Below are 27,584 nucleotides of genomic sequence, written 5' to 3'. Positions count from 1 at the left end.
TCTGTCTATCTATCTATCTGCCTATCATTCTGTCTATCTTTCTATATGTCTATCTGTCTGTCTATCGGCTTGTCTATCTGTCTCTCTGCCTGTCTGTCTATGTCTGTCTGTCTTTCTGTCTAACTGTTTATCTGTCTGTCTGTCTATCTGTATGTCGGTCTGTCTGTTTCTCTGTCTGTCTGTCTGTCTGTCTGCCTGCCTGTCTGTCATCCATCCATCCATCCACCCATCCACCCATCTACTCGTCCATCCATCCATCCAACCATGCATCTATCTGTCTGTCTATCTGCTTGTCTGCCTATCTGTCTGTCTGTCTGTCTGTCTATCTGTCTATCTGTTTATCTGTCTGTCTGTCTGTCTGTATGTCGGTCTCTCTGTCTGTCTGTCTGTATGTCTGTCTGTCCGGCTGGCCGTCTGTCTGTCATCCATCCATCCATCCATCCATCCATCCAACCAACCATGCATCCATCCAACTACCATGGATGCATCCAACTACCATGCATCCATCCATGCCCGCATCCACAACCACACCTACACACACCCACATACACACACACACACACACACACACACACACACACACACACACACACACACACACACACACACACACACACACACACACACACACACACACACACACACACACACACACACATACAAACACACACACACAAACAAACTCTCTCTTAGTCCTTGTCGGACTGTCGTACTGTTTATCTCCTTTGCCTCACCACCCGAGTCCAATACAAAATAGTCGTTTCGTTATATTATAAGTATTTCTATGAGAATGATTCATTTCGAAACATTGCATGAATAAAGTAATGAATAAGCGAGGGGTATTGATTTTACATGTAGTACTATGGCCACAAGGTTGCCATGACGGTAGTCGCCTGGGTATCCAAGAAAAACAAAATATCAACATCAACAACAAAGGAGTGGAATGCGAGGTATTCCTGTTAGCCAATAACATCCGTGAATATAGTTCGTGATCTCATAAGACAACTGGGGACGTAGGGACGGTAGGCCACCAAATTTCTGATCGTAAACTACCAGCGTAATCGGCCATTCACACGACGTGTGAACACTTGCACGTGAGTGACCAAGATAACACTGGCAAACCGTGATCCAGTTCACACGGTGCTGGGCAAACTTTGCAACCGTCAATGTATTCATAGTGACCTCCTGAAAATGCCGGGAAATGTCCAATTTTGAAATTTCCGTTGCTCAAGAACTGCATTTGCAGTACGCACTTTCAAGAACACTTTTCCTGGCGTGCAAAGATAATCGCGAGGAAAAGGGCCTCGGCCATGATAAAAAATCATTTGCACGAGTGTGTCCAAGTTTATCGTATCCAAGTAAAATTCCTTGGAAACGGTACGATAAAAGTAAGTTTGCACGTCATGTGAATGATCTATATCAGGGAAAGTAAACCTGAGTTTCTAATATAATAATAATAATAAGTATTGATGTAACATGTGATTCTGTACGCCGTAAGCGCGGGTGACTCATTTTGCCTAGGACACAAAACACAAGCAAATGAACAGCCACATTTAGCACATCATGGTGAAAATCCAAACTCCGCATTACCAATCGCGATCTTCAGAATAATATGGTCTATGAATTTGAACTCGGAAAAAAATTGAAGTTTGTTTTGGTTTGGATTTGAATTCTTTATTTTACTCATGCATTATTCTGATTTCTTCCCCAGTGTATGATTTATTGCATTTTAAACCATTGTGTTAATTTGCCCGTAAAAGAGGACTGTATTCATATGAACTCGGATACTACACAGGAAGTGAAATAGAGAGGTTAAGTTTCACATCAAATTCTTACGTCCATGAACTTTCACGTACAAAATTAAAAAAATCACTTAAAATTTGAAGTGTTTTACGTGAGTTGACTGTCCCACACGCAAGTTTGTAACTTGGGTTTCTGGAAGTTTCGCTTGGTCCTTCCCGATCAAATTTGTGTGAGTTTCCGTAGTTTTATTGAGCTTGTAGGAAGATTTGATATTTGTGTCAACTCAACCCGAATCCTGCCCCCTAAACTGTCACGTCATGTCGCACGTGTAACTCTTAAAACCTCTAAAATTTACACGTGACGTGCGATTCTCACCGCCTTTTGAAAAAAGGAAAAAATGTGTAACTAATTACTTAGACTGCCTATTAACTAGGCGAAGGTACTTATGTACTTCTAAGATATTTAAAAACGACCTGACTCCTATGTGCAGCTCTAACACATCTCCGGTGCTCGTCCGATATTGTACAATTCGTTTTCGCAAAGATTCCCCTTCTGTGTTGATCTTTGTTATTTCACGTAGTCAAAGGTTTTTGCGTGTATTGGAGCCTATCTACATCTTTACCACCAAAATGATCTTGTGCAGGCAGAAAAATAATTATTTGTAAATTTGTTTACATTGAAATAATAATTGTTTGTGAATTTGGATCAGAAGTTCTCACTTCTTTTTTGACTGCATGGTTACTTTCTGGTTGTGAATTTATCTCGTTTATTGCCTACTGATATCGTTTATTGTTATAATTCCTGCTTTTCTTTGTACATACTAGCAGTAGTAATGTTCTTTCAATCAAATGAACCCCTCGATAGGCATATTGCCTTTGGGTTATTTCATAGTAATAAAAATAAAAAAATTCTTTTAGCTCTCATTGCTCGCGCTAAATCCGGTCTAAGTTACTACTTGCATTGTGCGTATTTATATTGAGTTTTAATTCCCGTAGCTATGCAGAAGACGTTACTTCAGTAACGTCTGGCGCTAGCCAGGGTCCACACAGCTTTAATTCCCGTAGCTATGCAGAAGACGTTACTTCAGTAACGTCTGGCGCTAGCCAGGGTCCACACAGCTTTAATTTGGTGTTTGTTTGTTTGTTTGTTTGTTTGTTTGTTTGTTTGTGTCACGCCTGGCGCTATCCCGTATCTGTCCCGTACCGTATCGCACAGCTGGCCATTTGCTGGCTCCCTTATCTGTCCCGTACCGTACCGTACCATCAAACACAGCTGGCTACAAACAGCTGGCCACAATATTATGTACATGTATACGACTCCCTGTGTGTTGCAACTGTGCTTGAAGGGGACGGTTGCACTTTTTGTAGCTCCATTTTATCTGAGTTTTCAGTCGTTCCTCTTACTAGTCTTGCAAAGGGGGTGGCTCTGGGTCCACCAGAGTTGCCCCTGGCGTATTTCTGAATTTGCTGGGGCGAGGGTTCCGCGACGCGGTCGCCAAGGCAGTGTCTTTTCAGTCACGACCGTTGTCGTCCTCGTCTCTCCATGAAATTAGAATGGATGTTAGTTGTCGAATAGGTGATAGGATGCGTCAGCAAAAACTTTGGAAGAGAGATCCCGTCGTCTCCAAAACAGGCGTGAACGGGCGAGTCAGCGCTGGTCACAGGAAACGTCGGCAGAGTGATCCCGTCGACTCCAGAACGCGCGTGCTCGGCACAGTCAGCGCCTTCCCAGGAAACATTTCCATCAGTTCCCACAACATGCACGATGAGCTAAGTAACAAAGCATAGCGTAGGGCCCTGAGCTTCCAAGCTCTCTCGTTTGGTGTTTGTTTGTGTGTTTGTTTGTTTGTGTCACGCCTGGCGCTATCCCGTATCTGACGGCAAAAAATCATAGGGATGTTATAAATTTTTCAATTCTCCTATTTTTTCAGGCATACTGTATCCTGGGATTCGAACCCGCACTATCGCCCTGCATGCATTCCTCCATACACTTCGCATTCATACCCATTCTTCCAAGTTGCTTCACGTTATGATCTTGCGTTTGAAAGCCCTATTTGAATATTGCGGGCAGCTGTATGTGGCCAACTGTATTTGATGGTACAGTACGGGAGACAGTGTCGTATTACCCTCGATCGTACCTCTCCCGTACCTATCCCTACCGTACCGTACCATCAAAGACGGCTGGCCACAATGCATATTCAAATAGGGCTTTCAAATGCAAGATCATGAACGTGAAGCAACTTGGCAGAATGGGTATGAATGCGAAGTGTATGGGGGAATGCATGTAGGGCGCGATAGTGCGGGTTCGAATCCCAGGTTATGTCTTAAAAAAAGGATTTTTTTAAAGACCGGGGATGCATGCAGGGCGCGATAGTGCGGGTTCGAATCCCAGGTTATGTCTTAAAAAAAAGGAATTTTTTAAAGAATTTATAACATCCCTATGCTTTTTTAGTCTAGGTCATCAAGGCAAAAAAGCATAGCGTAGGGCCCTGAGCTTCCAAGCTCTCTCGTTTGCCAGTAATCCTTCTGAAGAGATGGCCACGAAAACGTTCAAGGAACAAGTTATTATGCATGAAAACAAGTTATGCTAATGGTGTTGGCACTGAGTGCGCAGCTTACTATATTTATTGTGTTAATACTAACACTGAAGTAAAAAAAGGTAAATCGGATGGTGAGGCAATTAAATGTTGGTGAAAAAGGGAGGACAAAATGTTACGAGGTATATCAGGTCGCCGAATGTCTCAGTACTCCTTGTCAGTTTTGTGCCATTTTGCCGCACTCGCTGATTGTATAAGATCTAGTTACGTTGGTGTACAGTTACCCGTTACCCGTAACATTTTGTCCTCCTTTAGTCACCATAATAATAATTAAAGCAATAAATAGAGTAAGCTGCGCACTCAGTACAAACACCATTAGCAAAATAATCATAATAATCCGGTCACAATAAGGCACTTGTGCAAAGTAACCCAACGTTTTCGGTCCCTTCTCATCAAGGATTATACACGGATATGTTGGGATACTTTTGACAAGTGCCTTATTGTGACTGGATTTGTATTTGCGTGGATACTTGCTACCCCAAACTTACCGTCGTTTTTAAAGTATTACCCGCCTCCGACCTCTTTAAAAAAAATAATAATAAAGCCTTCACTAGTTTGAGGGAAAGAGACAAACGGGAAAAGTCTGAAGAAAAAATTGACCGTCACCACCAGGACTCGAACCAGGGACCCTCGCTTGTAGCTAGCGATGCTCTAACCACTGAGCTATGGTGTAGTCGTCATCCCAGCAGAGACTGTTCAACATTCTCTTCAGACTTCGTAACTCACACTTCCTGTGAATCCACACAGGCGGGTGGGACGCAGCCCTCACTGTACCCACACACTTCACATACACTCTAGCACGCGGGGATAATAAAGCCTATTTCCATTTATAAAAGCATGTTCCTTGAACGTTTTCCTGGTATCTCATCAGAAAGATTTCTGGCAAATCAAAACTAATTCAAAACTCAAAATACATACGCACAATGCAAGTGGTAATTTAGACCCTGTCTAGCACGAGCAATTTTTATAATAATACATTTCACGGCTCGCGTGAGACTCGGCTGGAAGCCCAGTGTTCCGCATCCGTCGTGGGAACGCCACCACCCTCTAGGATCAAAGGCGCAGATGCGGCGCCTAAACGGTGGGAGGTGAGTATCTCAGACCCACCACCAAGTGGTCAAAGACCGAAATCTCATTAGCTGCATCCATGTTACCCTCGTGCCAGGCCACAAGTTCCCAAATAACTACTGTTTTTCCCTCAAACCAGTGAATAATAATAATTATTATTATTATTGACTGTCTTGAGGGAAAGACACAAACGAGAAAAGTCTGAAGAAAAAATTGACTGTCACTACCAGGACTCGAACCAGGGACCCTCGTTTGTAGCGAGCGATGCTCTAACCACTGAGCTATGTGGTAGTCGTCATCCCAGCAGAGGCCGTTCAACATTTTCTTCAGACTTCGTAACTCACACTTCCCGTGAATGCACACAGGCCGGTAGGACGCAGCCCTCACTATAACCCTCACACTTCACGTCCAAACTAGCATGCGGGGAGCCCCAAGTCATATAATATAAAACTGGTTTGAGGGAAAGACACAAACGGGAACATTCTGAAAAAAAAATTGCCGTTCACTACCAGGAAAATACTACTAATAATAACGTCTACGGCACTTCACTTCTCTACTTCCAAAAACACTGCGATTTCAAATTAAAATTTAAAATCCACCAAATTGTAGTTCAAGTAGGGCCTGCCCCATCATGAGGGTTATGATGTGTAAGTGGGTGCGTTGGAGTTAGCGGACAATTAGAAACATACAACTTACTTGCTGATAAGTTCATTTAACAGATTGCCCTCGTAGCTCGGATGTTGTATTTCCGTTTCTCTCCGTTCCCACAACCTTAAATATTCTCTCGTATCATCAATGTTTGCTTTTTTGGTTCGCATGTTTTCATAAAAATGAGTAGAGAAAAGGTCCGCGAAACCTTGGGTGTTCGGTGAAAAATGGTGGCCGAGATGCACGGCGAGATTTATGAAATGGTGCCTCCGGAAGTCGGAAGAATCAATTCGGGCATCGGGGTCGTAAGCCAGGCACTGACAGATAATATCACTTACATCTGGGATGGGAAAAAAGACATACTAACTGATCGTATCGGAAATAGATGTACATGAACAATTCATACTATTTTCCAAACGAAAATCCGGTGCAACAAAAAGTCTAACAAAAAGTCTATACTCTGTTTCCGTTGTATCTATCTTTATAGGGCGGAAGTAGGCACTCAGTTTCATCTTCATTCTCCTGTTCACTATGCTGCTTTTATGACTATGTGACCACCGCTCAACATCACTGTGTCATAATGTCAATTCCCCCACCTCGGCTACTATTCTAGGTATGCTTCGTGCATCGTAACTGGGCTTTGCTGTCAGGAGCTTCGATCAGCGTAACCATGGTTACCACGTGTACAAGTGAGAAAGATATGTCAGATGCATACACATGTATAACATACACTCAGTCTGCGAACAGAACTGTTTCGTCCTTTGTGGACTCATCACCGCAGCACAGAGAAATTGAGGCCGAACCTGATAGTAACGAAAAATAGTTTTTCCAAAGCCAGATTTAAGCCAGGCTCGAATGTACCCACCATATTTCTAAAACTGACAATTCAGTGAGCTCTGCATAACGCAAACAGCAAAGGCACCACCCCACATACATGTATATTGACTGGGGGAAGACAGCATTGTACTTTTTTAAATCTGCTCCTGCCAATGCTGAAGCTGCATACTAACCATGCTGTAAGTGAGGTTATGGGATGGATATTGCTGCATTTGGTTTTGTATTCATCCAGCTGCCCTGCGGCCAAGGAATTTACATATGTACGCCCCACAATAGAATATGGCACCCAAGTCTGGAGCCTCACCCTAACTACTGCACAGCTAGCTATGTTTGATGTCCTGCAGGCTAAGGTGTGTAGACGGTTACGAAGGTCAGCCAAGATAGCATTTGACAGAGATGCATCAAAAGATAGGTTAAATAGTATGTGTACCTCTAGGGTTGCATTTGTTCGGTCATTCCCGAATGGGCATGGATTGACGTTAGTACCCATCGCGGAGTCGGAATGAGCGTATCAAACAAACGCACCGGCATGCATTCGGGAATCTGGCAAAGGTTTTGCGCCACTCTGGAAACGAAACGACGGTCGAATGTTGTTGCTGTTGTTGTTTTCTTTATTTGAATTCGTTAAAGGGGAAGTTAAGGCAAAAATTAAAATGTTACCAGTTGTAGTTTTCGGGGTGCTGAGTGGAATGGTCGTGGTCCGAGGAAGCTGAGACGCTCCCTTCCTACTTGAATCCCAATCGAACTCGCGCACTTCCACCGAAACTGGGTGACTGCGCCCTACTAGATGGGGATTTGTATGCAAAATGCCACGAAAAGCGCCATTTCGTTCTTATAACGCCAGTCACCTGGTCACGGTGCCTGCAGGGTACAACTTACTAGCCTGTTTGACCTTTTTTGGGTGCAGTCCTGTCACTCGAGTTGAACTCGAGTTGAACCTTGGTGTGAAAGTTGTCGCCTGCTGGCGTGGTGACCAGGTGATTTGGGCACCCAGGAGCACGTGATTGCTTGTTCAACCATGTTCGATTGGGAATAAAGGAGGAACGCTGCATCGCAGCCTTTTCGGACCAAAACCAGTCGACTCAGCGTCCAAAAGACTACAACATATGGGCCAATCGCGGTCATCCGTGCTTTTATAAGAACGAAATGGCGCTTTTAGTGACATTTTGCATACAAATCCCCATCTAGTAGGGCGCAGTCACCCAGTTTCAGTGGAAGTGCGCGAGTTCGATTGGGATTCAAGTAGGAAGGGAGCGTCTCAGCTTCCTCGGACCAAGACCATTCGACTCAGCACCCCGAAGACTACAACTGGTGAAATTTTAATTTTTGCCTTAACTTCCCCTTTAAGACCAAACGGACAGAACTGTCCAGTGACAAGGGAGCGAATGATGAGCATCAAAATCACTATGCATCAAAACATCTGAGGGCAAAATGAGACAGACTACAAGCAGGGTTTCCTCGGAATGTTTTTGTTTTTTTAGTATGGGTATCGAAAGTTGTACGGTCCGTACACAAAGGGTTAACTGTTGTTTGCAGCCTCACGAAGAATACTGCATGCCAGTCCTGGTAGTTCCTATTTTCTTCCGTAAGTTTCTGCATGTCTCGACGACAGTCATGATGAAGGAGCGGCCAAACACGGCGTAGATCAACGAGCGCCCGTAATTAGGGTGCCTGCAGGCGTCGTTTGGCCGCTACTTCATCATGCTATTCGACCTCGTATCAGTCACAGAAACGTCTCTAGCTCTTGTGTTTATTTGACAGAGACGAGGCACCGTTGTAAGAAGAAGTGAGGTGGCAGGCTCGGTGCCTCTTTGGGTCTTGGGTCTTTGGCTCGAAAAATAGTTCCGGCTTGTCTCCCTGTGGTTCTAGAGGCCCACGACGATGAAGAGCTGAGGTGCGAGGGTATATTTCCAGTTCATCAACGATCCCGGGCGAACACTTTCTCAGGGAGCGAAGGGTCAAAATACCACCAACAAGTAACTATGCTGAGGTTATACAGTACCAGCCTCTACCCTGGACGATGTCTGACAACATACTATATCGATAATCGCGTTTGAAGCTTTGTTGGAAAGGTACTAGTAGAGTCTACGCAGCAGCGACGAAGCCCCTCCGTGCATTTTCATTCCGCTCGGAATAAGAACTCATTCCACTTTTTCTCAGGCTGCGTTTACACGACAACGATTGAAAACGATTTTCGTTTACACGACAACGAAGTACGACCTAAACTGAACGAAATCGTTGCGTTTACTACGATTGTTGACACGACAACGCCCGAAAACGATACCTAAACGGAACGAAATGGAAACGCACTTCAAAACGTTTTCAAAACGTTTTCATTCTCGTGTAAACAGTGAAAACGATTGGAAACGGAGCGCGGTCATGGAAACCATTTCGCGCGGGGCTATGTTTCACGGGAAATACCCAACCCTTGCGACCACCATCATGTACCGACTCCAACAAACGTGTCACTTCCCGCCATTGCGGCAAGCCAGCAAGTGCTAACTCCAGCCTGTTTGCCCGTTTTTCGTTTTCGTCTAAACGGTTTAAAACGATCAGCCGTTCTCGTGTAAACGGTTTGAAAATGATTTGAGGCCAGCCAGTTTTCGTTCAGTTTTTGTTTCGTTTCGTTTCGTCTCCGTGTAAACGCAGCCTCAGGAATCGCCAGAAATATGTTGAAGCTAGGTATCAGGACCTCGAATTTCTCAGTATTCTGTCAGTTTTGTGCCTAGTTGTTGCACTTCCTGATTGTATATTATAGTATCTGGTTACAGTACCGGTATCGTAAAGACTAAGTAATGTTACTTGCTACAAAAGCCTATTTTATTTCTGCTCGACACGAAATGATTTAGAAAATCTGAGCTGTTCTTCTCGCGATTAGAGATTGATGAAAACTCAATCCTGCAAGCTGTTTCATCAGCCGTTATGGATCTCCTTGCACCGATCAATGATCGTCTACGTGCTTTGGAAGCTGTCCTGATGGAGAGTTACTCTTAACTCGTATCCATAATGTCCTTTCCTTTCTACGTATATTATTGGCTCAACACCCGAGTTTCAAATTTAAAGTGCAGTTCATAAAAAAAAGAAGGAGCGAAAACTTACAGTCTGAAAGGCCTAGGAGACTGATATTATCCTCAGGCGACTCCATTCGTGTCTGCAGGTTTTGGGGGTTCGCCGGAATTAACGGCGGAAGATTGTATGGCTCTTCGCCATTCTTGAAATACCGGTACATCAGCCGCCCTCTGTACGAGAAAGAGCGCGCATTACATTGGCAAGGACGATAATTATTAGGCGGGGATTATTCGTACTGTTGTTAAGGCGAGAGCATCTGCAGTCCTAATAGTACATAATCTCGGGGACTGGACAAAGAACGTTAATATGTGTAAACTGATCCCATTTCCCTGAAAAATAGAATTTGTAAATTCATATCGAGTGCTACATCTGTAAAGAGCATGGATAGCTGCAAAATCTCTGAACATTTTGACCCGATCTGACCAGCCGTTCTAGAGTTAGGGCCGAAAATGTGACCTTGCAATGAAAGATTTTTTTGTTGCACGCAGTCATTTTGTGGCAGCACTGTACATGTAATTGAATCTGAGCAAACCGTGTCCAAATATCACGTTTTTAGCCATGTATTGGGTTGCACGGCGGGAATTTTGCCAGCACCCTCGTGGCGTTGCAGATATGTGGTTTGATTCTTGTAGTTGACGTTGATTGGCAAGTTTGAATCGTGTCAAGAAGTCAGGTAGGATTCAGTACTAGGCAGTAGTGCATCGTGAGTGGTAGTCTTTGTCCGATTTTTTGAGAGTATCCTGGATTTAGCGTGAAGTGCTTTGGAAATGGCTTGCGGTGGAGGTCCCATCACTGGATGTTGTATCAAAGGTACGACCTCGTAGCACGCGCTACACCCAACAAAAATCAAAAATTGACTTGGGTCTGTGGGAGTCTGTGAGAGAACGCCCACTCCTGCCGTTGTAACAGATTCCAGGGCCACGTTGAGGGGCCCTATCCCACCACCCATGGCTTCTTCTGGACGTTTTTTTTAGGTTTGGATCCCGCGCACGAGCAGAATGGGCAAGAAAATGTGAAAAATTGTAAATGCATTTGTTTGGCTCCTGGGTGGCTCGCACACCGTGGCACTATGGCGGAATTTGGAGTTTTTTCGGCCTGGAAAGCCTGTCAGTAAGGCGCAAGAACTTTTAAATCATGTCCCGAGGGCCAGGATAGTGTACGGAGGGTGTGGTGAAAATTTCACTCAAATCCATTCAGATAAACCAAAGTTACGGTCAATTGAAAGCCATAATTATGAAATTAGGCTGCAACCTTAATTAAACGACAACTCCGCCGTGCAAGGAAAAGAGTTCGTATAAGCCAGGTGGTCTTTAGAACCAGGTATGTCACACAGTGTCTGTGTACGTGTGGAACTGTCCGTGCATGGAAGAAAGGTCGTTAAGAGCCGGTGGTCGCTAAAAACAGAGGTCGCTTACACCAGGTTTTACCGTTCAATTTCAACATACATTTTTCCCGCACCCATCTCGGGAACTATACAGAAGTGGAAGTGGAGGTTTCCTTACAGAAGGTGTTTCTCAGTGCATGCATCGGAACACATATCGTGTATAATTAACATTATTATTATTATTAATTCAACATCTCCTGGCTCGTCAGAAGACTGCCAATATATATGAGAAGTCGGGTGGTAGCCAACCACGGCGAACTGATTAATAAGGAGAGAAACAAAGAGAGTACTGCAAGGGGATGCATGACGAACATAACCAGACTGTGTTGTACAGCGCACGCCAACAACGTCTGCAAACTACTTGATGGTGCGTGTAGTATTAATTACAGTGAAACCTGTCTAAGACGACAACTCAGGGAACATTCAAAATGTTGTCTCCATGGCCAGGTGGTCTCCTTATCCAGGGTCATTAGACTGGAAATGGCATCCCTTGGTCCTGGTAACAGTGGTCCTCCGGGACAGGTGGTCACCTTATCCGAGTGGTCGCCTTGACAGGTTTCACTGTACTCTGACTTGATTCTTTACACCTTACTAAGGGCGCGTTGGAATTGACTTCATCAACGGTTCCAACACAGTTTTTTTAACAGGATAGTTGGAGTGTCCCATTAGAACGGTTTCTATCATTTTGGAGGTTTTCAGTGGAATTGTCATGGTGATGATGACGTCCGATCAGATCGACCATCTCCACGTACTATGTGGTCTGGCCATTCCAAACTCTTCGGAGCTAACTCACCTCTCCCATCGAATAAGGTTGTGGAGTTTCGAGGGGCTTCGTTTTCCTGAAGAGGCCAATCAGGCCACCATTTCAGAAAAACGAAACTCCTCGAAACGTCAAAGAGTGACAATTCGAACGCGCCCAAAGAGTCCCTGAACAACATTGCGCAGCGGTAGAACTCAAGGAGCGTGAAGACTGACAAGAATGAATGATAGGAATCGAACCATAAAATAAAAAACCTCAAAATCTAAGTATCAGCAGATTTCTTTAAAATGGATGCTTTGCAGCTCATGGCAAAGCTCTCTGAGGGGAACCTACAAATGATTGTGTACATCTACATGCACATCGTATGCATCATACAGCTAACTCACCACGCTGCACTTGCTGCCTACACGATTTGGCTTGCCTCGGGAGCAAGCGCAGTGCAGGCGGACATTACTCCTCACGCGCAGCTTGAACAACCATACCCGTTTCTTTGCAGCCCCTGTATGGGGCAAATGTTAAACATTAAAGAGTATAGTGATGACCACTAACGCTGCGCTCTTTGTAGTTATCAAGCCATTCCTGAGCTATCGGCGCAGTCCACAGTTTCCTGTACTCGGAATGCCGTCTATCGCCGGCTGTGGATCACTCGACCCTCGATACCCCTTGGAGCTGCTGTGGTTCCTGCCACCAAGGAAACCTGTTGCTACGTCGAGTTTCTTGAGTTAGCAATCATCAGGCAACATAACTAACCAATCCACTTGCAACACCTCAAACCAGGCATGCGAGAGTGCGAAAGAAAGAAAGAGAGAGAGAGAGATAGATAGATAGAGAGGGAGAGAGAGAGAGAGAGAGAGAGAGAGAGAGAGAGAGAGAGAGAGAGAGAGAGAGAGGCAAACAGCGAGCGAGACACAGAGAGAGGGAGAGGGAGGGAAATAGAGAGAGAGAGACAGCGAGCGAGACAGAGAGAGATTTGTGCTTACAAGTCAAACATATCCGCCTTCCGCCCCCTTGGGCGTCTAGGTTCGAACATGAGTTCCGGGGCTTTGCGGGAGCTAAAACTTCTATAGTCGTCCACTGTAAGACCCGGACGGCAATTTCCGTAATCTATAAAACAGGGATAATAACCCACACAAGAGATGCAACAAGTTCGTTTAGTGAACTATCGCTTTCACTGGTCACAACGGCTCCAGTTTTTTTACGATTGATCCTTAATTTACACCTCCGCATATCTCGCATATTCTTGACCCGTTGATTTTGCCCAATGGCTGCTTTAAGCCTTTGGCCTTTGTTTTATCATACTAGTAAATATTTGGCAGTTTCAAATTTAACAGATTTTAATCTCTAAAAAAATCTTATAAAGAAGACAAAGAACTAAGAAGTATAAGAACCTGGGGAAAAAATGGTACGCATTATGACATACATAGCAATACAGACTACCAAGGTAACGGAATAATACAGTCATAAAGTGATACATTAAGGAACGACTCGAAGGAGTATGCCCCACGGCCACAAAGAGTGACGAACGTTATAGGCTGACGCCAAGACAGGTAAGACACTGCGACAAACTCATGAACTATAACTCGACAATGAAAATCACCCCGTCACCGAACTTGGAGGACTGAAGGTACCGATGATATTCTACTACTGTACAAATAGCTGGTCGTAATTTGTTTCTCATTAAACATGATCTGATCACTTAGGGTGGTTTTATTTCCTGGTAAATGATTGTTCTGGATTTCTTGGTACGTGGTCCCTCGTATTTAATGATACTCGAGGAAAGCCAGTCAAGTCACTCAAGTACCACGGGCTGGGTGGTGCGCAGCGATAATTATATCCACGAACACTGGGCTGCGAAATCGTGCAAGCAGGAAAACTGACTAACGCGACTGGAGTACATTGAGCAGTACAGTACATGCACGATAAAGTACAAGCAGTGGAACGGGCGTTGATTCTGCTTACCAATCAGTTTAACGTTGCCTTCTGGAGTCACCATGACATTCTTTGCACATATATCTCTGGAGGAGGAAACACAATGATTAACAAAAGGTACAACCATGAGATATCATCGCATTTTATTATGGAATTTTCATTTGCGCTATTACACCTATATGCAGGCCTGAAAACTGGGCCGCATATATTTGACAAATCTTGACAAGATTCCTTGCACCAATATAATATGCTCATCAATGTACGGACGTAGAAACCGCTCCAATCTGAAATCAGATTCATGCACCTGGCATGAGAAGTGATTTTATATAACGCATCTCGCTGACCCCTTTTAAATGTTGTTATTAAGCTCCAAATCATTTCGGCGGCATGGTCTTCATAACCTGGTCATCCTGAAAGAAAGCCCTGTTCCAAAACGGATGTTTTTGTGTAGAGGAAATATTTAATGAGAAGCGGAGAAGGAGTTTGCAGCTTCGGGCACAAGAGCTAGGACGCTTCCTACCGACTTGACCTGACGAAGGACAACATGTAACCAGCTACAGTGTATGAATAGCGGCCCAGTAAGGGGCTGTCCGGAAATATCGATATTTTTTCAAAACGATAATTATTTGTTCATATCTCCCCGGGCCCTGGGCCCCCTCCCTCCCCCGGGGCTCTGGTTCCCTCCCTCTCCCCTCAAAACGAACAGAAACACATGTATGCAGGGAGTCGATATTTTTTAATGAAGTGTAATCTCCTCGCGAAACGGGACCAACAGGAACTCCAAATTCAACATACACCAAGGTTTACTTTGCCACATTCTGACTCTCTCAACCTTGCCATGGCTGTATTGTTGGGGTTGACTTCCACTCTGGGTAGATCATCAACTGCATGTTTGTACAGTGCTCGCTCAAAGTTAGAGATCGATATTTTTCAAAGGGACGAGACGAACAGGGACAAAAACCCTCCTAACCCCCCAAGCGAACAAATATCTTCTCTAAAGAATATCGATATTTGTGGACGGCGCCTAATAGAAGTGTAGCATGCAGCGGAGCCAGTGGATGCCAAACGAACCGTGATACGAAACAATCACCGCCAGACCCAAGTAGTGCAGACTCTTTGAGGAAACAATGAGCGGTCCGTCTTTTTGAAAATTCATTTTTCATTTCTCTCTCATTCTGCCTTATTTGTCTGTGCTGCGCTGATGAGTCCACACAGGAGGTAATCATTATTATTTTAATAATAATGATTGTTGTCTATAATAATTATTAACATTATTAATATTTATGAAAGGATTGGGAGAACTTCAAATTCAAAGGAACAGTAGGGGAAGTGAACTGCCTGAAAGGAGAAAACATCGCCAGACCCACCAGGACTCGAACCCGGGACCTTGCTTGTCATGAGCAATGGTCTAACCACTGAGCTATGGGACCGGGCTGAACCTAGAAGGCACCGACAAGGTTTTCACTCCAAAGGCAGCTCACAACACGTGCCACACATACTGATGGCACTTGGGTCTTTCTCCCTCCCCCAGGGGACCAACCACGGTCAGTTTCTGGACCCTACCAGAAGTGAAAGAGAGTGATAAATTTATGAAAGGATGGGGAGAACTTCAAATTCAAAGGAACAGTAGGGGAAGTGAACTGCCTGAAAAGAGAAAACATCGCCAGACCCACCAGGACTCGAACCCGGGACTTTGCTTGTCATGAGCAAGCCATGGGACCGGGCTGAACCTAGAAGGCGCCGGCAAGGTTTTCACTCCAACGGCAGCTCACAACACGTGCCACACATACTGATGGCACTTGGGTCTTTCTCCCTCCCCCAGGGGACCAACCACGGTCAGTTTCTGGACCCTACCAGAAGTGAAAGAGAGTGATAAATTTATGAAAGGATTGGGAGATTTTCAAATTCCAATGAACAGTAGGGGAAGTGAACTGCCTGAAAAGAGAAAACATCGCCAGACCCACCAGGACTCGAACCCGGGACCTTGCTTTTCATGAGCAATGCTCTAACCACTGAGCTATGGGACCGGGCTGAACCTAGAAGGCGCCGACAAGGTTTTCACTCCAAAGGCAGCTCACAACACGTGCCACACATACTAATGGCACTTGGGTCTTTTTCCCTCCCCCAGGGGACCAACCACATTAATATTATTATTAATATTATAGACAACACCTCATAACATGAAAAGAATATCAGCCAGTACGGGAGATGTTGGTGTTAGCCAACCATGCTGAGTAAAATAATTAAAGAAGAAAAGTAACGGTCAAGACGGAGAAGCATGGGAGTAACATCTCTGAGAGCAGATTGAGTGGAACTACGTAAAGAAAGTAGAACTAGGCCACCTACCCATGTACGGTGCCCAATGCATGTATGTAGCTAAGACCATCCGCCAACTGACCAAAGATTCTGGCTGCCTGGTATTCAGTTGGATCGCCAAAGCCTGGTGACAAATCCAGAGTAACTAGAAGCAGAGAACAGAATAAGTACAGTGGTTGTCACCTTTCACCACTGCTGTCATTCACACTTTTAGATTTGCCCCATGATGCAGTCATTTACGCTTGGCACTGCCGCCATTCTCAACTTTTAGATTTGCGCCATGCTGCAGCTATATACACTTGCTTTGTGGGTATATAAACCAATACTGATCCAGATTTCTCATTTACTGTTTTCTGATGATCGCTTAGGCCTCGGTCACACTACGGCAAAAATGCTGCGTCAGCGTCAGAATCATGAGCTTTTCCATGGCAACTGACGCAAAAGCGGCAAGTTTGAGCGTCAGACGCTGCTGCGTCTGACGTGGGGAAATCGGCTGCGTTGCCGCTGATGGGAGTGACGCTTGGCGAAAAACAGTGTCTTTCAAGTAAAATTAGTTTCAAGACAGTTGCTCGAGTTGAGCAGTCATACGATGATTCGACATTCGTCTCTTCAAGGTTTGTTTTGTTTCCTCTTTTTTTCCGAGATGAGTCCGTGGACCTACGAGGCCGATGCTGCTCTGCTCCGAACCTGGCGGAAGAGCGAGGCGTTTTCTGAGAAGAAAATAAAGTCAAGAGGGGACCAGTTGTCTGAGTGGGTCATCGGCCAACTGGAGGCTGTTGACTTGTGAGTGTTGTGTTGTCGTCAAGAGCGCCAAAAAGGACAACTAGTATGACGAAGTCAGGAGAAACACAGCTGCGATGCGGACTTTTCTTGCCTGATCCATGACACAACTGAAAATGGCTTCAAATTCGGAAAGAAACAACAACGATCGTGCACGCGTGGACCTTTCGTCTTCTTGTAATCAAAAATCAATAAAAAAATTTAAAACTTTGTCCGACAATTTTTTGTACAATAAGCAAAAGGCCGGTTTCCGTGGCGTTTCCGTGCGAATCCGTGTCATCATTGAGTTTCACTGGTGATTTTGTGACGTAGACAAATGCGCCAGCTGCAAGAAAAACAAAACACTGTGTGACCCCGCGTCTGCGTCAACTGCTGCGACTTGACCCTGCGTCCAGCTTCAAACTTGCCGTAGTGTGACCGAGGCCTAAGTGCGTGAAACTCGGAGTAAAAACACTTTTTGTGTCCTCCTATTGTTTTAAGTACAGTGATAATAATGATGAAGTATCACAACGAGAACAGATAACTTACTCTACCGTGCACACAGACACAGGAGATGTGTTGCCCCACCCGCTATTACGCATTCGTCCTTGTGTCAACGTAGGCAGCAGGATACCAGTAAAAAAGATCCTAATATGTGCCGCAGTCAGTTAAATTTATGCCTTTGAGGTTTCGAAACATTTTGAGACATGATGGAATGAAGAATTGCTTCTGTCGAGCACGTTCACGCTGTGCTTCATTCACCGACCGCGTTGTCACGAGCATCTTGTCGGCCTTCGTTCCCACACTTATTTGGCGGTCTAGTCCAAGCAGCTAGCCAGCAAAGTTACATTCTCCTGGAATACAGTAAAACCGGTAACTGAAGACCACCCCTTTGGGGCCCAAAAAAATTGGTCTTTAGTGGCAGGTGGTCCTTAATTAGAGGTTTGCACCGCACAATCATAATAATGGATGTGAGCCCGTCCGTGCCGGGTGAAGTGGTCTGTAGTACCAGGCTGGTCGCTAGTCATAGTGGTCTTTAGTTACAGGTTTTACTGTAGTACCAGGCTGGTCGCTAGTCATAGTGGTCTTTAGTTACAGGTTTTACCGTACATCTGGTTAGGCCTAACACATATTTTAGCTGCCAGTGGTTCATCATTATTGTCCTGGGCATAGTTTTTAGTGGAATTGTATTGTGAAATGAAGGTTGCTTAACGGGCGGGTTTCGCGTTGTTTGTTTGTTTGTTGCGATGAAAGAGAAAAAGGGGAATTGGCTTCAGGATGAGAGGCCACCTGAGAGCTCCCAGGTCAAGCGTTTGTAGTTGTGCCTGCATGTACAGGTCTGGGACCTGAAACCCGAACCCTTGAGCGTTGCAATCACATCGCAAAGACCCAACACGGTATTGTACGACTACGAAAGAGCGACCGCTGGAACGCTCAGATGCATTTTGTTGCCATTTCATCGCACTATATTAGGGAAGCGTCGCCTGTGAGCATCGCTTACAATGTGCACATCACGCATAATTATGGGTGGGTGATCATGTACTCTTCGTGTGATGTTGGTGTGAGGAAGACCTTGGGAGGTATCGGCAATAGTGACGAGACTTCAGAAATAGAAAGACACTGCAATTGCACATAAAACTGATAACGTTATATTGGATTTCAAAACCTGCTTACCGCCCTCTACCAGCTCCCGGATAACACACCACCCCCATGCTGTGACTATGGATGCAAAATAGAAAGGAATCACCGGGTGGCGAAAATAACGCAGTGCATATGCCTCCCTGTCCAGCGCCGCCAATGACCTCCGATCTTCGAAACTCTTCTTGATTGCAACCTGTACGACACAGCAACAGATTACCGAGCAGGGGGAAAAAACCATCGGCAAGGGCTAACACATGGTCCTTGGCTCCCATAATGGAACCAACATCACCAGCCCTTTGTAGTCCCCTATGTTCTCTTGATGTTGTTTTTCTCTTCCATTCGATGTAGGCATGTGCACTTTCAGAAAAAAGAAAAAAAAACCGCTGCGCAGTATGACATTCATGCAAATTGGAGCATAACTAATCTAGCAGCATGCATTTCACTTTATCACCCACACGCACATCAAGCAAGTGGAAGTTGGGGTTGCCGAGCTGCTGCGGCTGGATCATATCAAGTGTTTTTGTAACAGAATTTGTAATCTGCGAATTGTTTGCAACAATGCATTTATACCAGGCGGCCCCGCAAAGCGGGATTGTAGAAAATTCTGTTACAATGCTGGTAGATGGCAGGCAGTGCAAGAGATTAAGGCCAATGATCCTAACTAATGCTGCTGTGCCCTTGTGGGGCACGGCTGTGCGCAGCTCAGGTAGTCAAAAGACTGCTGGGACCGGACGGTCCTGCTGTATGCTGGGGCCAATTGGCCCGGCTGCTGGACACAATGTGTCTATGCTGGGACCAGCTGGTCCTGCTGGGACCATGTGGTCCTAATTAATGCTGCTGTGCCCATGTGGGGCACGGCTGTGCGCAGGTAGTCAAATGACTGCTGGGACCGGACGGTCCTTCTGTATGCTGGGGCCAATTGGCCCGGCTGCTGGACACAATGTGTCTATGCTGGGACCAGCTGGTCCTGCTGGGACCATGTGGTCCTGCTGCTGGGCAGCGCGTGCCGCCAGTGCTTGAAAGCTCATGCAGAGAATTGTTCAAAAATGCATTCGGCTGAGGGGCTTTGCTTGCTTCCCCCCCCTTTCTGGAGGCGCTAGAACTTAGAAGTGGGTTGTGGTGGGCGGGAGAAAATTCGCACAACACTGCTGATATTGCAAGCCAAGGTGCTCAAACAAATTTGTTTGCATAGAAAGGTCTCGCTGCTGTTCTTTGCCAGCAAGGCTGCGAGTCTCACGCTTGCGCATGTGCCATTTTCCCACGCTTGGGGACGATGTGCGATGACAGCCGGCGTTGCGGACTGCCTGCGAGGCGCTGGCCGCGAGTGCTTCTGTGGCATGATAACTTTGGTTTGCCCATTGCAAACCTACATTTATCACCCACACGCACATCAAGCAAGTGGAAGTTGGGGTTGCCGAGCTGCTGCGGCTGGATCATATCAAGTGTTTTTGTAACAGAATTTGTAATCTGCGAATTGTTTGCAACAATGCATTTATACCAGGCGGCCCCGCAAAGCGGGATTGTAGAAAATTCTGTTACAATGCTGGTAGATGGCAGGCAGTGCAAGAGATTAAGGCCAATGATCCTAACTAATGCTGCTGTGCCCTTGTGGGGCACGGCTGTGCGCAGCTCAGGTAGTCAAAAGACTGCTGGGACCGGACGGTCCTGCTGTATGCTGGGGCCAATTGGCCCGGCTGCTGGACACAATGTGTCTATGCTGGGACCAGCTGGTCCGCCTGGGACCATGTGGTCCTAATTAATGCTGCTGTGCCCATGTGGGGCACGGCTGTGCGCAGGTAGTCACATAACTGCTGGGACCGGACGGTCCTGCTGTATGCTGGGGCCAATTGGCCCGGCTGCTGGACACAATGTGTCTATGCTGGGACCAGCTGGTCCTGCTGGGACCAGCTGGTCCTGCTGGGACCATGTGGTCTTGCTGCTGGGCAGCGCGTGCCGCCAGTGCTTGAAAGCTCATGCAGAGAATTGTTCCAAAATGCATTCAGCTGAGGGGCTTTGCTTGCTTCCCCAAGAAGAGTCAGTGGTTAGTGGCAACCCCGCTTATACACACTGCTCTTAGCCATATTTCCTTTCTTGCTTTCTTTCCGCGGTTGAGTAAACGCTGCGCTACATACATGCAGATAAGCTTAGCAGCGACAGTGCGCAACACAATGCGTTAAAGAGTTTGAGTATGTGGTCCAGGCTGGAGCAGAGATCCTTAATCGGGCAAGCTACTGAGAGGTCATATTCCTACATAAGGGGGTGCAGAGTGCTTAGAGTATTTTGGGCAGGATTGATACAAAACCAGTGCCCAGCAGCGCGCGCATGCACACATGGCAGCGTAGCCGGCCCATTGCTGGCCAAGAGGCAGGCCAGCCGGCACGCGGAGGTACGTTTTGTACGTGTCACTAGCCCAGCGGCCGGCCTTCTGGAGCTGCCAAGCTGAGGCATTCCTTCCGGCCATTGCAGTAGCCCCGCCTATTCTGAGGGAGTGACTGCTAACACCCGGACCTAGGGCTCTCGTCATCCAGTAGTTCACATCTTTGGCTGTGAGATATTGCCCACTTCGGAATATGAACAGCGGTGACATTGTTGGCGTTGCGTGGCGGATAGCGTGGTACTTGCGCATTGCTTGGACAGGGCAGAGCTAGCTGCCGGACCATGGCTGCAAGATGACTTGGCCCCCAGTGCCACATTGGGAGGTCTTCGTTATCCCGGGTCGTATGCTGATCTGAGTCCCAGTGAATGAGACTTGAACCAGGGTCAGAGTGCAGCCATTCGAAGCGGAGCGGGGAGAGGCGGCAGTATCCTCGCTCACTGAGCAATCTCGCAAAGGCTGTCATGAAGGCGGCCCACAGCATGCACCTGTCCGATTCGCAGTAGTGGGAGCGCTGGATCCTGGTCAAGAGCTGCTGCCGGTCTGATTGTGTGATAGCCTGGCGTTGACATTGTGTCGGTGCTGCTTGCTGGCGGTGCTGCCATTGCTGATGCTCCGCTCCCTTCAAGGCTGCTGTAACTCTATCGTGCCGAGTTGTGTGTGACGGCCCGCCATGGCAGAGGAGGTAATACCTCACGGCGGATACATATACTCGGGATGGTTGCGCTAGATCTGTGACCGGATACGCAGTGGATGATGAATGCAAGCAAGTCATTTAACGACGGCCTACTCGGCTGGCATCCCAGTTGTGTACACAGCTTCAGATACGCCCCAGTCCTTGGCGGGTATGTGCGGGCAGAACTTGGGGCTACTGAATCCCTAATTAGGTCGCCGGCCTTTATCAGTAGCGTCTGACGGAGATGATGTGCTCTATTGAAGTAGTCTGCTTGTTGGCATTGGCCAGCATGATGCGCCCATTGTTCTCCCCATAAAGAGAGTGCAATGGCAATTGGGTAGAGTTCCCGCCAGATAATGCTGCGAAATAGGCCATCCGACTGGTCTGCTGACCATGTGCCATAGAACCGCGCTGTGTTGTAAAGCCCGCCGGAACTGACGCCAGGCGTGTCAGTGAAGAGCTGAAGACTGGGGGACTTGGACCAACTGATGTGTCTGAATAGGGCAATGCCATTCCATGGGAGCGCCGATTCGAGCAACTAGTATGATAGCTCTGCTCGGACTGCTAGAGCTGAGCTGGCAAATGACTCCGTATGGAGCCGGCAAATGACTCCACATGGAGCCGGCAAATGACTCCGCATGGAGCCGGCAAATGACTCCGCATGGAGTCGGCAAATGACTCCGCATGGAGCCGCCAATGACTCTGAGTAGAGCCACCTAATGCTAAATATAAAGGTATGCATGACAGTTGAGAGCATATATTCTCATGGATTGTAAGAATACATTCCCGCGCCACATATATACTGGTACACACAGATTATAGACAGCAATAGCGACAACACACAAATTGAAGGGTAGTTGGCCGCAGCCAGATGTGAACCGAAGCACGAGTGAGGCATGAAAGCAAGCAATGAGAACAGAGTGTGTCTCAAATGGGAAAGATGTGCATGCGGATAACAGAAATAGGCCATGATGCAGAACCACTTGGGACCGTCAGATTAATTTTCCTGGACCAAGCCAGCCGGGAAAAAACCCTCGCGCCGACGGACGTAGTAGTGAGGGAAAAAACCGGGTGTATAACCCCAATGGCGATTTGGCATCATGTAGGCATGGCAAGCATATATTGGCAAGAGATAAAGAACACGCCCGATGCCATATATGCAACCGAAACATGTTGAGCGAGAAATACGTCATGTGTGCGCCAGAAACGTGAGTTGAGGTAGCGGGTGGGAAGGAAATTGTGTGGGAACAAATGTTCCGCAAGTTGCATGCTCAAGAGTCAAAACAGCAATGACAATGCAAGAGACATGACTAGCGCATGCGCACCGGTCGGACCAGCTTCCGGGGCTGAAAGATGCATGATCGAGCGATGCCCACCCGATTTATTTGGCATGACATCAAGACATGCCCTCTTGCCCCAGGTGAGCATCCACAACATGAGGGTAGTCAAAAAGCTGATCGAAGATTCTTGCTGAGGGTAGAATGCTTAACGCCCTTAGGACGTGATGCTGGTATACCAACAGTTTGTTCAGGCAGTGTGTGCGTTGCATGCCTACAATGATGGACAACACTGCCCACGCTTCGGCCCAGGCCACGATAGACTCGACTCTCGCTTTTTCTGCTATGCTGGGGCCAGCACTACTGACCCATCCGAGTCGTTCTCGAGCCTGAAACGTTTGGCTGAGGGTTCAGCGGGCACTGCTGAGGGGCGCAGGAGCCTGAGGAGGAGTGCTAAATCTACGAACTTTCCTCGCAGCACTTTCTACACCACTCTCTCGGCCACATGTGCAACACACAGGGGACGGGTGTGGGCATGTGGTGGAGGTGCATGTACAGGCAAATCAGAGTCAAGCCTACCTAGTACCTGCCGGGTTCAGGTCTTGTGCGCAGGCGATCTCAGCATCCGGCTCGCCAGAGTCGTCCCCGGAAATGGCTTCTCGGATGGAGGAGCGGATTAGCTCGCGGATCTCCTCGTGCTGCTGTTTGAAAACGACTCATGATATGCTAGCTGTAGACACTAGTCGCACAACACTGCTGATATTGCAAGCCAAGGTGCTCAAACAAATTTGTTTGCAAGAAAATTCGCACAACACTGCTGATATTGCAAGCCAAGGTGCTCAAACAAATTTGTTTGCATAGAAAGGTCTCGCTGCTGTTCTTTGCCAGCAAGGCTGCGAGTCTCACGCTTGCGCATGTGCCATTTTCCCACGCTTGGGGACGATGTACGATGACAGCCGGCGTTGCGGACTGCCTGCGAGGCGCTGGCCGCGAGTGCTTCTGTGGCATGATAACTTTGGTTTGCCCATTGCAAACCTACATGTTTGTGGGACATGTAATTGCAGGTGACGGGACCTGCTCGTAGTAAACTTCCTACGCTACTGCATGCCCCGGTTGGCTTTGAATTATGATTTGAGCCCCCGGAAATATTATTATGATGATCCTCGCTGCGAAAACGCCATGTTTGTCGTTGCATTTCATTGAATATTTCTTTTCTTAAACAGTGTCAGCTTGAAAATCGATTCTGGAAACACACAATCTAAAACCTGAACAAATTGTCATGTTGCGTGGTGATGTCTGCGGCATTCATACTTTTCGTAGCTATTATTAAACCTTTATCTTCACGTAGATTATTTAAGATATTATACATCTTCGCAGTGTTGAGAAAATCGCATAATAATATTAAAGGTGAGCTTTGGGGTGGTGAGAATTGTAAATGCAGTGTTTCAAAAAGGAATCTCTCTGAATGATGAGGAATTGTCTTGGGTCTTCTTCGTAAGAGAGGTTAAGATGATCGTTATTTCCGAGGTGATGCTAAAGTTCAGCTCCCTTATTTGATAAAATTTTTAAAAACGATCGAAATATTAACGATACTTCTCCAGACGTTTCGTTGTTCTGAACAACATCGTCAGTGGATAAAGACTGACGAAGACTCCACTGACGATGTTGTTCAGAACAATGAAACGTCTGGAGAAGTATCGTAAATATTTCTATCGTTATTAATTCTTTTTATCAAATATAACACTCTTTGGTCTAGAAAGAATACTTTTTTTAATATTACAATGAATAATCAACGGCTTGTCCACCAACTCTTTCCCTTATTTGGCTGGCGCTTCGAAAAACAACGCTAATGACCGGCAGTTCACGTCGAAATTTGGAGTTTTACGCCAAATTTGACGTGAAATTGCGCGTGGCGTCGGAGATAACATGCATCGTAACAATTTTAAAGACGAGCACCAAGCAAACGCGCACAATGGGGCTGGTTACTCACTTTCTGAGCATACATGTACAAATCAAGCACAAAATCTTCACGCTCCTTCTCAACTAAATGCGGATACTTTTACCGCTGGTTTTCTTACCTGCGTGGAGGTACTGACGTGAAGTCCGCGATAGACTTTGGAAGTCTCTCCGTAGCCGAGAAGTTCGTGTATGTGAAACTCATCTCCAATGGTCCTTTGAATGGGATAAAACACTTCTCCACGAAAGTATTCCCACTCCAAAAGTAATATATTAGGATTCTCTTGGTGCTCCATCGCGTGTGGTAGATCACTTTCGATCTGCGGAGGAGAGGATGAAACAGATAAGTATGATATTGCACTGGTTGAACTTCTTTCAACAAGGCTAACTGACCGTTTCGAAAATTCACAATCTCTTTCGTGTAAATTCTATCTCATATCTCCTTGCCTAAAATTCATAGGCTGTGCATATAATGCCCATTTTCCAGTGTCTAGAGTCAGTTACTTGAAGTACACCGTTGGTGAAATCCGACCAAGAGCGCATATTTGGCGAACTAAAATATTCAACGGCGATTGATCCTCACGTTGTGGCACGTATGCAGCTAGACAGACGCATGTAGAAATACAATGAGGTAATCATGTGTGAGTTTTCTCTTCTTTAGTTCTGTTTAGGTCACCTTACAAGTAGTGATTGTTTTGGTTGCTGACCTTGCCAATTGTGTCACCAGGACGTGTTAGTTCTAGAACATTCATCTACCTGCATTATTCGTCTTTTCGTGTTTTTTGCCTCCCCTTCCTCAATGCCCTGATGATGCCCAATGGGCGAAATATTGGCAAAATTATCTATTTGGTGCAGCTGAGAGCCTGTTGCCGGAATGGCGGTACTTTCAAGTGTTACCATAACTAGTACTAGTTGGATTTCTCACACACCAAAGCCACAACCAAAGGCACAGGGCTTCTTCGCCGTTACACAGACACTCGCGTTCGAAACAAAACACACTAATCAGACTGCACAACTAAAACTATCATTCACTATGGAAGCATGTCTACACTACTTCTATAATCCAGTACGCGGTGCGAAAGTGGCGCTTTGCTGATGCCCAAGGTAACAAGTCGTCTGCTACTTCGCGGCGAGGCAGTGATGATCAATCCTGAACTGTCATGCTAACAAACCAACATACACAACGCTGCAGCAACGACGACTAAATCCCAACGCCCCTGTATTCACTCCACGATCGAAACTAGCGCACCCGCTTTATCCCGCTCAGCCTCCAACTGGTTTTTCGGCGTTTAATGTTCGAAAAAGTGCTGGAAATGCGTTAGGGTATCAAGCGAGCACATTAGCACTCCATGTCTTGTTTAATTGATCAGAGAAGAGTGCAATAGGTGCTTCTTTCTTTTCTAGTCATATACTATAAAACCGAAAAGTCTAGCGACCAAAATGATTAACGTTTTTGTAATGTTGGCATGATAACGTGCAGACAATTTAACGATGGCTACCTGGCCACCAAGAATATTCATCGATGTATGCGCATTTTCACATACTGGGTTCTGGACAACGTTTCTTCAAATAGCGAATAAGAATTAGTCGTTAAAACGTTAGGCTTTGTGACCCGTTAGACTTTCCGGTTTTACAGTAACAATTCAACCTTCTCTAACGAGGTCAGACGGAATAACACGTTCAGTAGAATCAGTACTTCTGGTGAACGTTTTGCTGTTGTGGAAAGTGTGTGTGGTCGTCCACAATGCCTAAGGGTAGTGGTGGTACGCAGAATTTTCAATGGGTGAAAGCTACTAAATGCCTTTTTCTACATTATCATTATTAACAGTATAGCGGTCAGGAAAACAGAAATGATTCAAAGCTAAAAGCAGGCAAAAGCCTCCTTGCATGTGGTAAAAAGTAAATTATCATGTCCGTTCCCGAAGGGAACTCGCGACGCCCGCTAACACCCGGTAAATCCTAGCGGCAGATGCAGCACCTAACGGTGGGGGTGAGTGGGTAAGTCTTACAACCACTGGCACAAGTGCCGAGAACGACCCCATTAGCTGCATCCATGTACCCCTTGTGCCTGGCCACAAGTTCCCAGTTGACTGTGAGTAGCAGCACGGCTGGAAAAACCGCTCCCAGGCAGGACTTGAACCAGGTACCTCTCGTATCTCAATCATGGTCTTTGACCAACCCACTGTGCCTGTCTGGTTGCATATGGTAGTTACTGCGATGTAAGGGCAAGCCATTCACTCACCTCTCAAGGGGTGTTCTTCGTACAGGAACAGGTATGGTATCCAGGAATGATATTCTTCACAGAGTGTGCCTGCAATTCATGATTTTATAGGAAAAGTCAGTATACAAACATTAGGCAAACAAGGAGTAACGGTGCTAGCAGCCTAGCACCTACATGAGCGTGCAAAACGAATAATCTGACTGCCCGGCAGTTGATGCCATGTCGGAAACCAGTCTTCATCAAGCAGAATATAAACCTGCCAAAACATGGGTGGTCTTATCCAATGTCCACTAACCTTTCAGAGCTAAAAGAAGAAACTCGAACGGATGG

At 46.2% G+C, this 27,584-nt stretch overlaps 1 protein-coding gene and 1 non-coding gene across 2 annotated transcripts; both read right to left on the bottom strand.

The window, feature by feature from the left end:
* Window positions 1-762: 762 nt before the first annotated feature.
* Window positions 763-27,584, bottom strand: LOC135825313 (putative sperm motility kinase W). The gene is made up of 10 exons (XM_065338052.1): window positions 27,550-27,584; window positions 27,276-27,344; window positions 25,156-25,353; window positions 18,784-18,943; window positions 16,381-16,495; window positions 14,065-14,120; window positions 13,086-13,209; window positions 9,992-10,131; window positions 6,104-6,395; window positions 763-1,517 (listed from the first exon to the last, which is right to left on the bottom strand). Exons 3-10 carry the CDS (start codon window positions 25,327-25,329, stop codon window positions 1,415-1,417), a joined length of 1,164 nt encoding a protein of 387 aa, XP_065194124.1. The 5' UTR covers window positions 25,330-25,353; window positions 27,276-27,344; window positions 27,550-27,584; the 3' UTR covers window positions 763-1,414.
* On the bottom strand, window positions 15,990-16,061 carry Trnas-uga (transfer RNA serine (anticodon UGA)). The gene has a single exon. It is a non-coding gene; the product is annotated as a tRNA-Ser (tRNA).

The sequence above is a fragment of the Sycon ciliatum genome, chromosome 9, assembly GCF_964019385.1.
Source record: "Sycon ciliatum chromosome 9, ocSycCili1.1, whole genome shotgun sequence".
Classification (NCBI taxonomy): Eukaryota; Metazoa; Porifera; class Calcarea; order Leucosolenida; family Sycettidae; genus Sycon; species Sycon ciliatum.
The sequence above is the reverse complement of the archived record's forward strand: the minus strand, read 5'-3'. Positions and strand labels throughout refer to the sequence as shown.

What these genes read in the sequence shown, in the direction of transcription:
- LOC135825313 (XM_065338052.1), bottom strand. Translation starts at nt 25,329, where the DNA reads ATGGAGCACCAAGAGAATCCTAATATATTACTTTTGGAGTGGGAATAC. An exon ending in AAGGCGGATATGTTTGACTT is followed by an intron (nt 10,132 to 13,085) that starts GTAAGCACAAAT and finishes TTTCTCGTACAG; the next exon opens with AGGGCGGCTGATGTACCGGT. An exon ending in TCTCCTAGGCCTTTCAGACT is followed by an intron (nt 6,396 to 9,991) that starts GTAAGTTTTCGC and finishes TTCCCATCCCAG; the next exon opens with ATGTAAGTGATATTATCTGT.